The 15,549-nt window shown below is 40.0% G+C and overlaps 1 protein-coding gene and 1 long non-coding RNA gene across 2 annotated transcripts; one reads left to right on the plus strand and one right to left on the minus strand.

Moving 5' to 3' along the window:
- Positions 1-91: 91 nt before the first annotated feature.
- LOC111261763 (phosphatidylinositol 3,4,5-trisphosphate 3-phosphatase and dual-specificity protein phosphatase PTEN) lies at positions 92-7,623 on the plus strand (the record flags this gene model as incomplete). The annotated part of the gene is given in 6 exon segments (XM_022835504.2): positions 92-453; positions 1,330-1,465; positions 1,672-1,778; positions 2,125-2,290; positions 5,115-5,251; positions 5,467-7,623. Coding segments are annotated over 6 exon segments (1,398 nt in total). The 3' UTR covers positions 6,058-7,623.
- A 1,231-nt stretch (positions 7,624-8,854) lies between these two features.
- On the minus strand, positions 8,855-15,543 carry LOC111261764 (uncharacterized). The gene is made up of 3 exons (XR_002681191.2): positions 9,791-15,543; positions 9,504-9,654; positions 8,855-9,243 (listed from the first exon to the last, which is right to left on the minus strand). It is a non-coding gene; the product is annotated as an uncharacterized LOC111261764 (long non-coding RNA).
- Positions 15,544-15,549: the final 6 nt, after the last annotated feature.

The following is a 15,549-nucleotide window of genomic DNA, read 5'->3' on the forward strand; positions in this document are numbered from 1 at the left end:
CCACCACTACTACTACTACTACTACTACTACTACTACTACTACTGCTGCTGCTGCTGCTGCTGCTGCTGCTGCTGCTGCTACTGCTACTGCTGCTGCTGCTGCTGCTGCTGTGTGCTCTGCCAACGGCACGGCGCCGGCAGTTCAATTAAAGGAGCTGTCAGCGGTATTCTAAGTCGTTCAAAGTGGAGGGGATGACGGACCATCTACGCGCGGCTGTGTCGCGCAACAAAAAACGATTCATATATGATGGCTTTAACCTTGACTTGTCGTACATCGAGCCAAATATCGTTGCAATGGGATATCCTGCCAATAATTTCGAAGGTATCTACCGCAATCAAATGGAGCAGGTAGCCAAATTTCTCGATCAATTTCACAAGGATCACTACAAAATATATAATCTCTGCAAAGAGAGGAAAAGATGTCACTATCCGACGGACAAATTCAGCGGAGACGTACGTATCTATTTTATGTTCCTTTTTTATATAGTTACGCAACTCTAACTTCACTTAACAAACTCATTTCCTATATTCATAATTAGTAGAAAATCAAATCCGTTTTCTATAACACTGCGCTCTTTTTTGGTATAGACAGTAATATGAATAGGCATTGGCTACTGTTGACATGTCGAGCACAACTCAGTCTTACGTGGCGCGTATATGAATGACGTCCAGATGGCACTTTCTATAATATAAAAGCGTCTTGCCGCTGAACCCTGGTGTGCTTGAAGTTGCCGTTGTGTCGAAGTTGTGCCGCTTACCGCGCACTGGGTAACGTGTTTTCCTGTTAGGAACAACACCTGGTTCTCTAAGTTCAAATCCAGGCGTGGACAAACTTCGTCAGCCGTTTGAAGGTCTAACGGCTCAAGTATTGTACGTAAAACATAAAACATGTATGGGTTGGTGTGAGATCTATAATATATAATGTAGTACGGAACACGATGCATCGCCCGCCTGTCAGGAAAGCAAATTGCCTGTCTGTGCTTTATCGATTGCTGGACGATGTATGGGGCACGTATGAGGTATGCCAAAGGTTATATAAAATACGTTAAGTATCTCGAGTTGACATCTTTAGTTTTTCGTTTGCTACGAGTGCTTACCACACGTCAACTTGAATATAAGACAATGGTTGAGTGCCAATATCGGCAGTCAGTGACGAGCGAGCAGCTTAGCTTAAATCTTTTAAAGATGCCCGGACAATTCGATTATCTGGGTTATGATAGTTAATAGTTAACTGACTAAACTGAATAACTCTGTTATCGCGCAAAGAGCGCGTGACTCAATTAGTTCATTTGGATGATGGATCTGATGATCGTATGTGATTGACTTCAGGTGTGTAATGCTTACTCTTTTGGGGATCACGAACCACCGCCAATCGACAAAATTGAGCCTTTCTGTCAAGACGTACATGAGTGGCTCTCTAGCCATGAGAAAAATATGGTCGCCATCCATTGTAAAGCTGGAAAAGGTAAGCGCGTTATAGGGATACTTCTTGCAGAAATTCGGATGAAGTTATTAGTTGTTCCATTGTCCTTTTATATTCGGCATGATACATTTTTTTATATAGTATGAAACCCATAACTAAATTCACCCAGTTGGAAAAAAAATACTGTCGTCTTGTCATAAAATGCTTATCGACAAATTATCCTTGCATGTTCCCAAATATTTTTTCAGGGCGTACAGGAGTGATGATATGTTGCTATCTTTTGCACTGCGGAAGATTTGCAACTGCCGAAGAGGCGTTAAATCACTATGCAGAAGAGCGAACTTCTGATGGAAAGGTACTCTTCTACTGCAGTTATATAACCGATTTATAAGATCATCTACTCCAACCAAAATGATCTAAAAATATAGGAACTTTGTCTCATGCTTTTGTCGCATATCATAACCATGGTCCATCGATAGAGAATGGTCTATATACAGGATCTTGGAACGATGCTGTTTCTAGAACTACCCAAAGAAATCTCATCGTATTTATACATCATTGTATCATTGAAATAGAGAGCGAGAGACCGACAGAGCTGTTGAGACTCTAACCTCTTCAAGTGTGCACGATAACCAAGTGTATGTTGTATCTGTATGTAGATTAATGATGACTAAATGTCATGTTATGACCGCACGTTCTAGGGCGTGACGATACCTTCACAACGACGCTACGTCGAATACTACGCTCGAATAAAGGCGTGCTCTCTCAAATGCAAGACCACTCGTTTAAGGTTACGAGCTGTCACCGTGGAAAATCTCCAAATAAACTCGAAAGGCTCGTCGATGGTCTTCTGTGTCTCTTGTGGAAGTGAGTACAATCCACTTAAGTGCAATAAACTTAAGAAGCGAAAAAACTTTCTCTATATTAATTTGTACTTGTTTGTCCTTTTAGTTGCCGAATTTCACCGGCTACAAGCAATTAGCCAACGTTTTTAGAAGATATTTGGCTTAACACCTCAGCATATTCATTCAACGATGCGTCTATAGGCATGGGTTACGGATTCAGTGAGGTGGTTTAATTTTCCGTGAAGAAAGTTAAGTTAAGCCACGCAAAAGTCAACATGTTTCATATAATTGTATATACTGTTTATGTCTGTACTTAAGCAATGTTGGCTTTTGTTCATCGCTTTCCTTTGCTGATGGTCAAGTGATATATGTAAGGTTGGATCATAGGTTTTCGTGGTCTATTTCCTGAATAGAAAACCTCCCATTTGAAATCTGAGAAAGCAACATTGACGATGTTTGTCGTGTGTGACCTCGTGTTGTCATGGAGCAGGATGATCTGACCTCATCTGTCGAGTTTCTTCTCTGAAATAGCTTAATTGACTGGATCCAAATAAACATGCCGTAGGAAGAACTTCCCAGCATATCAGGCTCTTGCAATTCCGCAAAGTGTAGCTTTTTTTTGGATAAAGATCTGATAGAATATTGAACCTCGGCGTATTTCCTAGAGTCACCCATTCAGTTTATATTGACATAGAGACACCAGTGACAATTTCGTCCAAAAATTGGCTATTGTAGTTGCGCGACGCTTGGTACCGCGCGGAATGCTGAATAAACGTTAAGTTGCAATTCCTAGATGGATTTAGAGAGTTCATGAGGTACCCAATATCTAAGTTTCTCTGTAAACCCAGGTGACTTGAGGCAGTTTCTCTCCTGGAGCCATCCAGTCCGATGTCTAACTCATATTGATATATGGACACCACTTCTCTTAATTGGTGATAATTCTGTACTCACGTTTCAGTGTATACACAGGATATTTTAAGCGGTTAAGATGGTTATGTGGCTGCAGCTCGTCTTTTCGGCTGACTAGAATTTAGACGGTCGGCAAGAGCAAGGGACATCCTTAGTCTTGGATATCGTCGTCGAACGTGGCAAAGTATTCTTACGCAGTTCTTCAAAAGATAGTACCGTTACCGTACACAAGGACTATATTCTGGGCTGTTTCGGCAGAGTTTTGGTTTCGACGAAACATATAGCATAGAAAGTATCGAAGCTGTGCTTTTTTTTTGTATCTGCTACAATATCGTTGAAGCACGCTAATAGAAAATGAAAAGCGTTTTTCGAACGATACACAAGGAGCAGGTGATAAGTTAAGGGAATTGGAATCTTTTGAGGAAAACGCGGCAATTTACTAGCCAACCTAATATCTCTACAAGCTTATTGCTATCATGCTATGGGGCTCATACGTTCGAAGTAAAAATATGAATATGGGCATGTTAGGCATTTATCACTGGTCTTTCAGTAGGGTAATTATTGAAACGACTTGGGAGAGTTGTAGCGTGTATGACGAGTAAGCCATAGCTGAGAATACTATTCGAGAGTGGCTTGCTTCATTCAAGAATAGCACCTTTGACCTGAAGAGCTGTCTCCACCAAGTTTCGAATGTGTCGAAAATCTTGTGTGTGCGCAACTTTTGGCGAAAAATAGGGTTACATTTCTTAACTAGAGGATGTTTATTGCATATTGAACAAATGCTTTGGGTACTTCCACTATTTCTTGATATTAGAAGAAGCATGCAGTAAAACAGAGGTCGAAAACGCTATGCATTGCCAGCCGACACATCTCTGTTTGAACCTACGAGAAAATTTCTAATCTGAGCGGAATGAAAGTAACGGAGCAAAGTAGCTTACCAGCAGTATATGATCGACCCAGTGCATCAGCGATGTGTTTTAGGTCTTAAACTGACGAACGACCATCGTTGTAGCTTCTTTGCTTCTAAAAGCACCCAACAGAGTCTTCGAAAGTTTCGCAGTTCTATGGAAAAAGTAGTCAACGTCCAATGGTTCATGCGGTCTAGGTGGTCATCATACATTCATTTGAATGTGTTGTTATGGTATTTTTATAGAACGATGATTCAGTCATGCTAGTTCGAATCTCAGCGTTGAAAACAGTTAATGTCAGGAATTAAATACCAGGAGAATAAACACGAGGAAATATTACTGAAAAAGGAGCAAAAATTGGGTTTATGACTGCTCAGATTGTTACCATGCCGCTTCATAAACGTATTAGATAAAACATACTCATGTCCGGCAGGAGTCTCCGGTTACACGTTCTAGCAAAGCAATTTCTTGATGTTGAGTGATTCAGAAAATTCGTTCCCACAGAAGAAATAGCGCAAGAGTTAGTAAAAAAATAATAATAATAATAATAATAATTAATATAGGGTTTCATGCCACTTACTTCTGTAAGTACATATTGTAGAAAGTAACGAAGATAGTAATGCTTATCTAGCTAAGAGGAAGAGAAATAATCCGGAAGAATTTATTGTAGTGAAAGCAAAAACGTAGCTAGTGTAGTAAATGACCGGTGAGATTTCTATCAAAGCTTGACGATCTTCATACGTTTCCTCACTAGCTTCTTCTTGCTTTATTTCTAGATAGACGTCGTTGTCTGAGTTGCAATTTAACCAATAGAAGTAAATCGCACGGAATTCTACCTTTAAATGCGTAAAGTTTTGCTCAGTGTTGCACAGGGTTGCGTAACTGAGAGTCGTCCATTCTGTAGATCGTAGCATAATCTCAACACGAAACAGTAGAAGCACAGTGCCCAATTGTTATATACGCAAATAAAATGACAACGAAGCACAAATAATTAGCTAACACGGCAAGCAATGTTGTGCGTATTTTCAGATCGAAAAAAGTCGGTGATTATGGGTGAAACCCGGAACAGAGGTGCGCGCTGGCATTTTGAGATTCCTGAACCTATTGAGGTTTATGGTGATGTTAAAATCGAGTTCTGCCTAAACAAAATTCTTCCTGTCGTTAAGGTGAGAGAGAAATATTTATAGAAGCCGACGGCCGAGTCAACCGGCAACAAAATGTCAATTTCCAGTATTCAGTTTGTATATTCCAGAAAACTTCGTAAAAATAATACGTTGCCGCTCTAGTATATTAAGACAAGTTCTTTTCTATGGCAAATGTTGCGTCTTAGAGCAGATATATTTTCGACTTAATCCCGTAATATTTTGTTGACTATTTACAGGAAAAGATGTTCAGCATGTGCTTTAATACGTTCTTTATCAAGAACTATGATGGCGCTGACTCCAGAGGAACTATGGGATCCCCAGCGCCACCGCCAGGCCCCGGCGTTGACCAAGGAGGTTCCGCAGATTCAGCATCAGGCGGTCCTGCATCGGGCTCACAAACCGCGTCGATGTCGTTTTCAGATGGGCCAGTGTCTGCTCCGTTGGAAGAATCATGTGTCTCGCATGAAAATGGACAGCAACAACGGCCGTATTCGGAACCTGCAGGCGAAGAGCAGACGGGCGGCGGTGGTTCTTGGTTAGAGGGCCACACGGGATCTGTCGTCAGCCTTGAGGGTCGTTACTTGGTATTATCACTCAATAAATATCAGCTCGACAAAGCGTGCAAGAACAGGGATTTTCCTGAGACGGCTGTGATACGTCTTACGTTCGACGCAAATATACGTGAGCCTTTGGAAAGTGGCAATGGAAATGGGGCCGAAAGCGTCACCGGAAGTGCGAGCGGCAGTGAAGAGCACAGAAGTGAAGAAGGTTCACCGGATGAAGACGAGAGCTCAGATGAAGAGGACGCTAGCTGCGTACGAATGTGAGACCCAGATAACAAGCATAGACCAATAGGAAAACAAATTCAAAGAATTAATTATAATGAAAGGATGATGATGGCGGTGATGCTAATGGTGTTGATCGTAACCAGCCTTTGTAAAAAACATTCTGATCGAACGTCTCCTTTACGGAACTTACCACCACAAATTGCAATTGGTGGATAAGGCCAGCTTTATTAGGTTCACTTATCATCCCTTCCCCTTCTGTCCCAAGTTTGATGGCCTACTTACTTCTGCCGAAACTATGTATTGGCTTATAGGAAGGTCAGCTTGAAACACTGACGACCAAACTAAAGAGATGTCTAATATAAATCTATTCAATATTATAGTAACAATAATCGATAATGAAGGACGACGTCTCGAGAAGAATAGGATTTCTGATGGTTTAGATATGCTATGTGTACATAGACTTCGATACAACTAGGCCGTTGATGTTGATCTCTGGGTAAATACGAATATAATAATTGTAGTTATTATTCCAAGAATGATATTATTATCATTATCACTAATCGATCACACCTATATTGATAAAACGGGATGAACACTCTATTTGACAAACTTTATTAAACTTATGAAAATATTTAGTGGTGGTGATGAAAACGATCAAGTTGGAATGGACGGCACATCCATGGTCATCATCACTGACACACTCAATTCATTCATTCATTCATTCATTCGTTGCAATCTTTAATTGTCATATATTTAGGAATATAATTAAAGGGATAATCGAACCGTGCGAGTCACCGAGGTCGGATCGATTGTCAATGAAGGTGTGTGAACGTATCTTTACGGTTTTATGCTCTTAAGAAGCGCGCGGGACGGCAGCGGTGACAAACAGATCGTCACTGAGATATCACTACGCGCGTACTAAGTGAGATGAAAAAAAATATTGAATGCGTGAATGAAAGTGAACGGAAAACAATAGCGCTTTTTTTCTGCTTTCACCCGAATGGAAAAAAAAAACTATGAAAACGAGTATTGGCGATGATTTGATGGTATCAAACCGAGCAGAATAGGCGAAGCTTTTTAAGGAAAGGACAAGGCGAAAATATTGAATAAAAAGGGCAGCAAACATGATTCGAGTGAACCGCTATTGCTCTACACGTACTATTGTCGCAGGGATCGGCACCGTTCTGCTGCGGATCGAATAGACCGGACCATCAAGTCGATTATAAATAGGGAATCAATGGTCATCAAACAGATGACGAATGTCTCTGCCGGAGTACGCGCAACAAACATAAAGAGCCAGAGAGATAGGGTACCAATGTAAGAATGTATCTATGCGCACATGGAACTCTACTGTAATTAACTGTAATAACTGTATATTAGTTAGCAAATAGTGTTGTTGCAAAAGCGTTGCGAAAGGGCGCCTCCTAACGGAAGCGCGTCGTGTAGCAATCACGATCATATTATATGGAAATGCTATGTTGTGGTTGAGTCTTTTGTTGTGGCTGGAGGCGAAAACTGCTTTCACGAAGTTCAAATAGAGACAATGTCCCGCCTTCTTTAGCTGTTAGTCTACTGGCGGCTATTGATCGGGAAGTTTCATGGAAACGTTGTTGTGTTAATTAAAAAGGAAAGCAGAAACTAAACGAACGAGCGAATGAAGAACGCGTCGCGTGTAGAGCGACGGGAGTGGCAGGGAGAAAAAACAGGTTGAGTTCGTGGCAGGGTCGGCAGCTCAACGTGATGGGGAAACGGTTGGGCAATGAAACCCAAAAGCGGCTGTGATCCAGCGAATAACAATAACAACAACAATTGATTGTTGATCCCCAGAACTGAATGATGACTGCGCTATGATATTGATATGTGGTCGAGCTGCCGTAGCACGCACCGTTACGGCACATTGTTGTCGAGAATAGTTATAGGGATATAAAATAAAGTAGGGAAGCTAGAGGGGGGATGGTTACTTCAAGTGATAGTAGAGGAAGATGAGACGAAAAAGGCGAAGGAGAAGGAAAAAAGGAGGAGAACGCAGGAAGCCGCGGCACGAGTTCAGGAGAAAAGTGCGATACCCGCTGTAAATAGTCAGCGGAAAAAAGAGACATACATATAAATGGCAGCGAGTCCAGTGGTTATTGATGACAACAACATGACAAATAATTCTTTACAGTTCTGCTCAGCATGACGCGCTCCAGGAACAAACCCGAGACAACAAATGATCTATATATATATATATATACTTTAGAGTTTATGGCACAACGAAAAGTTCCAAGTATTCATTTTGATAGAAATTTCTCTGACTAAGAATGGGGAGCTATGTTTCAACTATTCATCAGAATATTCATCTGTTAGGCCGAAACACTTATTTGAATCATGTTAGATTATTTTACTACTTTATTCAATACCATATTTCATTCCTTCAGTGCACATGACGCAACAGAATTTTTGACGTATGTATTCCAGCAGTCATCAGGGGGTCGAGACAATTAACGTTCTGTCGTTAATCTTTTTTCGTGCACAACGACAATGTTCTAAAGGACAACAAGCACTTATTTCAGATAAAATAGCTTCATTTTTAGACACAAAGTCAACTAACAATATTGATCATTTTTCTATCAAGAAATTAGTTGTCCAGCTTCGTAATGTGTATCAATCATCAAGCTTTGATGAAGTGGACGCTTCTTCAATCGTCCTATTAAACTGTCAATTTGTAAACATCCGTTCCTAAGTCTTGTTGAGTGAAATAATCCTCATATAGTAACAGCTTATAATATAACCAACCAATACAAACAAGCAATAAGAATGATGAACGAAATAATAAGAACCGAAAAACAACTGAATATTGAGCAACAAAAATTACTGAGATTTTTATTTTCTATGGTGACAGACAAAAAGCAGAAGTGTTTTAACGAGAACTCTAGATCAACTCATTTTCTATGTAGGCAGCGATAGGAAACGTGTACCTCTGATTTACATTTGTATTTTGATTCATTTTACCGAAGGCTGTGAAAAACGGCATGTTAATATGATCTTAGTTTATACGAAGGTAATGAGACGATAAGTCCTCGCCAAAATAATTGCAATATGTATTTAAACACTAATGCACAATATGTTGGATTGCAGTTAATAACTGTTTTTACGGGCGGATTAAATGACCGTAGGGCAACAGCATCTGGGCGTCATGACTTAAGTTTTCGGTGAAGTTCTGCACTGAATGGGTACCGATAGTTCCTGTTGTGCCATCGTCGATTGCGTGCAACGGAACCACAATCATTTCAATTTGCATTCTACTGCATATGCCTGTTTATCTTGTATTTACTCGCTTCTGTAGTTTTCCTATAATTATTAATCTGATTCGTTCGTTAATTATTTAGACATAAAACAGCCACTGGCTGCCTGCGCTATTTACTTCCACAGATTAATAAGAGCAATTGGATTTATTACTATTATTTCTACTGTTGCAAAAGATGTTCCTGTTACATTCTGCTTACCTCTTGGCGCTTAGTTCCTTTCGGTCTAAATTCCCGTCGATGCTTCAGTCGACAGGTCTTGACATGATGGACATGTCGCGTTTGCCACGTTCAGTAACGCCCCACTCACCTATCATGTGTCTCATTTTTTTTTTTCTATACAGCTGCAAAGCTGGAATATAAAAGCGTTTAGCAATTATTACGCCTTCCTCTTCCGATAAGTACATCGTACGTTAATCTATGTTTGCTTGTCTAGCTTATATTTAATACGAATGCCTGATGAAATATACAAATGTAAATGGACTCACGTGTCCGCCGGCCAATGTTGTACCGTCCAGAGTTATGACGCGGTCGAGCAGAGACGAGATCGAAGGGAAAAACGCGCGTTATAGAAGAGAACAGAGACAGCTAACTGCACTTACAACAACAGACAGCCGTGATGAGCCGAGATAAGTTCAAGTTCGCTTAACTTGACGGAAACGTGTGTTCTCCTGTGTGTATGCTGCGTGCGTTTTTCTATGAGAAAGATCCTTCAGTTTAGTTGTTTTTATTTCCTGTGGATAACGAAACCCGTTATTTCCTGTAGTGAGAAAGAGGAAAAATGTGAACGCAGCACAAGTGAATGTACGAGTGAGTGATATAGGTGAAAATATCGATGGTGAAGAAAGATTCATCAGAGCGTATACTTTTAAAAACAAAACTAGAGTAATAACTATGTTATTAACAATATTGCGTGCCGAGAAGGCAATGCGACTCTTATTAAGGCTGTCAAGACTGACCGCACGAAAAGTAACGTATTTGTATCTGTAAACATCCCCTTTCCTTTCTTAAGCCGTCCCAATGTTAGAGCTAGCAGCACACGTTGCGTTACTTTTTGAACATTCCCTGCAATTCGGTAAGCTGCTTTAAGCTGCGCTAGTTCTTGTACATTTTTTAGATGTAGATAAAGAACAAGAAAATTAATTTATGATAAGTGTATGATATCGATGGTGAGATCAACAGGGGTTATGGGTGCGAAAAAAACAGAAGAAACACCGAGACTATTGGGCAGGGTTGATGGATGAGAAATGACTGAAAATATTGTTTCTATCGACAAATAATTGCCGGTAATCTAGACATATGCGAGCTAAGAGAGAAGGAAGTGTGAGACCAAGAGCGGGATTCTTTGAGAAGAGTGCGTTGTTTCGCTTTGTATAACCTAGGTCCTGAAGAGTGAACAATTATACGGCATAGATTAAATGAAATGGAGATGTGGAAGGAAGGACGCGTAAAAAGAAGGTTAGATAAAGTAAGGGCGATGATGATGATGATGACTGTGAACAGCAACAGCGCTTGAAGTGGGGTGTGCTCGACTGTCACGCCTGCAAGAGAAAGAAAAGCAGAAATATATTCTTATAGACATAATTTTCTGCTGTTGGGCCATAACGATCCTATATAATAGCTTTTTATAAATTGAATAGTTAATATATACGTATTTTCCTGCATAGTTTCCCCTCTCGCCTTTCTACCCTCTAAATAAGTAACATCGATAATCTGTCCGACAATTACTTATATGGTTTAGTTCGTTCGGCGGATTTGTGCTGCTGTAGCATTAACGGTCCCCAAGAATATCAGAGTTTTGCCGAAGTGACACCAGTAACGCAGCATCGTTGAAAAATGACTAAACACGAATGACGGAAAGGGTTTGTAACATAACATAAAGCTAAATTACTCATTAAACAGAGTTGCCGAGTGAAATAGCTGCGGGTTGATTTATACCGAAAGCGCGATGTCACTCCTGCGCACTCTCCTGTGTGTCTTCGGACCGCGGTCGGAGCTGACGGTGGAAGTATTAGCGCAAAAAAATGACTCCATTGCATGACGATGGTGACAACAATCAGAACGCCAATAACATCCCCTGCATAACTTTATACATAATACCTGTCTCTCCGAATCAAAACAACTATCGTTTCTGGAGAGATAGAGATGTCAACAAGAAAAAAAGTTCTATTCACAGCGGTACGACCTATGCTTTCGTTCAATTATTGGGAATTATTTCATGTTCGACTCATGAAATAATTTCACCATCGGTGTATATCAGTAGGTGGAAATTTAATTAATGAACTGCCATTTTAAATAATAGTAATAATATATGAAAGGTTTAATGTGTTTCTGTCTCAAGTGGTTGTTCGTTCTTTTGCAAAATGAACTTGACATCTGAATGTTGTTAGCGTTAAATGAAGGATTAAGCTTGATCTTAAAGAGAAAATTCTAGGACAAACGTAAGAAACAATGCCGTCGGTCTCGAAGTGAAGGCACGCCGATACAAATATAACTGGTCAAGCACAAGAGACTGTTTAATATCAATCAAGCAGATCTTCCTAATAACATGCCTATATTAATTCAATTTAGTAGTATCGGCATTGTATATACTGCGAAAATTGAAGTATTTGTGTTATATCTTACTTTAAAACAGTGTATTTTTCGCTAGAGATTATAATTCCATGGTTTATATTACATTAGCATAATATTGGCACCTCGTTGAGTGTCTCACGGATCATATTTTGTATTCGATGAGACTTGAAAAACAATGTAAACAGCTTGAAGGTACAACGATAAATACCTAGCAAGCATCGTATATTTAAGCAACTTTTTTTGTAAGTAACTGCTCGTCATTTGAGCCACGAATAACTAAATTGAAGTTTCCACACTTCCGGTGTATAGAGCTTCCTCTAAAAATGACCGACACCTATTTCCGCCACACTTACTGTATTCCAACGAGCTATACCGCACGGCCTTAAGCAAAACTTACTTAAACTTTAGTACTAATCAATTCCTCAGCGGCATGTTTTGTATAATTATTAGTTAGTGGAGTTATAAGTGTTTTTTTCTCCGCTGCTACATCGGTCGAGTCGAGTACGTTTCGTAGTATTGCCTGTCAGTATTACAAAACGTTAAACTGTCACCATAAATATTAAACAAACTGAAAAAATAGACTATGAATTTTCCATCTTATGTTGTAATTATTAAAAGAGTTCTACAAAATTGGAGAAGAACGAAAAGAAGTCAGCAAAAAAAACATAGTTGAAAGATAATGAGGGTATGGCTGGTCTTTAGAGAACGACAACAAACAATAACACACTTTTCGGCTTTTCACTTTTTTGTGTAGTAATTTTGAATGTAGCAAATTATACTGTAAAATTGCACGATACGGTCAAGCTAAATGGGAGAGTGGATATTCATGACTGCAATAGAAGCGATAAAAAGATACTTCGCTCTGCGGAACTATACAAGGAAAATCGCTTGTCCGTACGCTTACATAAAACAATTAAATGACTCCTCATTCAATTTGTACATTTTCAAGGCCAACAAATGCTCCGGACTTTGCATTCAGTACAGCCTCAGTTAAGTGTTGCTCCAGACGGCTGGCCACTGCTAGCACGTAGCTTCCTGTTTCGAACCTACGCAGAGAGTTCTCTTTCTATCTGATTGGCTGTATTGGCAAACACGCACATAAGAAGTGATTTGTGCGACAGGGACGTCCCCCCTGAGTTCAATTTTAGGCTTTAATCATATCGGATCTAAAGGCGGAGTGTGACAGTTTGGTTTGCACGAACGACGGAGACCACTGCGGCCAACTTCATAGTCGAGTTAAAAACGCCATTAATATGTGGAACTTTGACACTATTTGCTTAACTTCACCGACAGATTAACCTGTCCAGTCCTATTGCGTCAATCGTTTTATTTACCAACGATGGAAGGCGATATATAAGCCCCTCTCACGTTGACATCATGGTTTACCGCTCGCGACATCCAACACGTGTAGAATTGTATTTATTTACTATAATAACAGTAGCACACAAGAGCCCCTCGGTCGTTCATCGAGCCTTGATCTTTCGTTTCGTTGCGTTGCGTTCCTATTCTCAACTATAGATGTAGGGTCTTTGTGTGTGTGTGTGTGTTTGTATGTATAGCTTCAAACGTTCATGAACAAAACTTCTGAAATCGTCACCAAGGTGTTCTCCTTCTAATCGCGAAGTAACTGTGTTGATTGCTGGGCAGTTGACGCATTTTTTGCACAACCTCACTAACTAGTCTATAGAAATTGCAAAGGATTCTTTTTTCAAGGAGCAGGGCAGGTCTATTTACTTCGCCGTCTTACTTCGGACTGCTGTGTCTCTCCTTTTCTCTATGCTAGTGATTATTAGACGGTATGCGATGGACGTGGATGTGTCTAACAGAGCAATTGATTGTGCTATTTGTATAAATACTGCCATCAGTAAGAAGATGAGGCTTTGTAAATTGTGTTTGTACTAGCTGCATGAAATCAAGGCTATTAACGACTGGGACGCCTTTTAGAGTGCTAGATCGATGACCAGATTTAATGGTACCGGCAAGGAGTCCTAACGCCTAAAATGCATTATGCGTGGCAAGCCAATTCCCTGCAACTGGTGTATATCGATGATAGTTTCTAAACCGTGTCGGTTACCCTGGATAGAGGCACACACATAATGAAAATAGCATGCATGCTTAGACGGCACTCTTCAGGATCGATGAATTAACATTAGCAGTTTCTGTCGTTTCGATCACTGGGCGATGTTCCTGGGATGACTGTCAGTCTTAGAAATTCGCCAAGCTATCCTATTAATTACTTTAGAAGCGAAAGTATACAAATTTCTAGCATCTGAGGCGTGCTCCGTATTTGAGGGTCCTCTCTATTAAATGTTTACGCAACGGCTCGAAAGTGGCAATCAGAACACCAATCGGTCAAGCCTGCCGTATACTTGCCGGTATATCTAGGGCACGTTTAACTGACTCTGGCAAGTCTCACCGATAGTGAAACGTATATAAAAGAAAAATTGGTGCTGGCAAAAATGAGACCCCAAAGGAAAGTTACCATACGATTTTGCCAGAGCTAATTGGAGAACTTCAAACGTGCACTTATATATATGTGTGTGTCTAGATGGGGCCGCTGAACTCTGGTGTTTAACTCAGAGTAAATGCGGATGAGGAACTGCAACGCCACGATCTGACTCAACTCTATAAGTTGCTATCCCATATAGAAATGTATGAGGTGAAACCGAGGGCGGTGGAAGACAAAAATGATAAGCAAACAATGAAGGATGAAGTGAAAATGCATAGTCAGCTCAAAACAGAACAACAACCGAAATGTTAGAACAAGTTCTGATAATAATACCATGATAATAATAATAATAATAATGATAATAACAATCAACTGCCGCTTCACCGGTACGTGTGACCGCATCAAATGTATCTCTCGTACGAAGGCACTGGTTCAGAGCGAGACTGAACCGAACTATAAGGAGGGTCTTACATGAATATAATCATCATAATTAATTAGTAATCAACCATAATAGACTAACTATAGAATGGGGAAAAATGAGCAGAGAAAGTAACGAGGCTCAGGTTGGTCATATATAAAAAGACGTATGAAAAGAAGAGCGAAGTAAGTTAAAATGTAAACGGGAGAGGATGTGCACTTTAATTTGGCGGTTAATGATCGTGACGCTGGTCGAACAAGACGCGCGAGAAGGGGAAAGGGGGTGGTGGGTGGTGTCAGAGAAAGCAGAGAAGAATCGCCGAAAAGAAGTGGAAAAAGTGCAGAGGAAAATGATAATTATTATCATGTAATGGATCATCGTAAATACTAGGATTAAACAATTTCCATCTTCGTGGACCTCTAGCGGGTTTTATGAATCTCGTTTACAGCCGCGGCGCATTGTTGTCGATCAACCGTTAGCTACCAACACGACTGTGGCACGCGCCATTCGCCTCTGTGTAATACTACCTGTAATATATATATATATATATATATATATATTGTACTAGCATAATAGTTAAAAATGAAAAGTCGACTAAAACAATTATTGTAACTATAAGGTTAATGGTGATGATAATAATTCTGGTTATAATAAGTAAATAAATAATTATTAAGACTGTAATTATTATTAAAACTAAATGAAGGTGGTTACTGTAGAAGGAGACTGCAAAAAGACGAAGGTCCCGCAAAACGTGTCAACCACAAACGAGTAACCAACAACAATGCAAAAATTACTATATTAATTTA

This window comes from Varroa jacobsoni, unplaced genomic scaffold, assembly GCF_002532875.2.
Source record: "Varroa jacobsoni isolate VJ856 unplaced genomic scaffold, vjacob_1.0 scaffold_593, whole genome shotgun sequence".
NCBI lineage: Eukaryota > Metazoa > Arthropoda > Arachnida > Mesostigmata > Varroidae > Varroa > Varroa jacobsoni.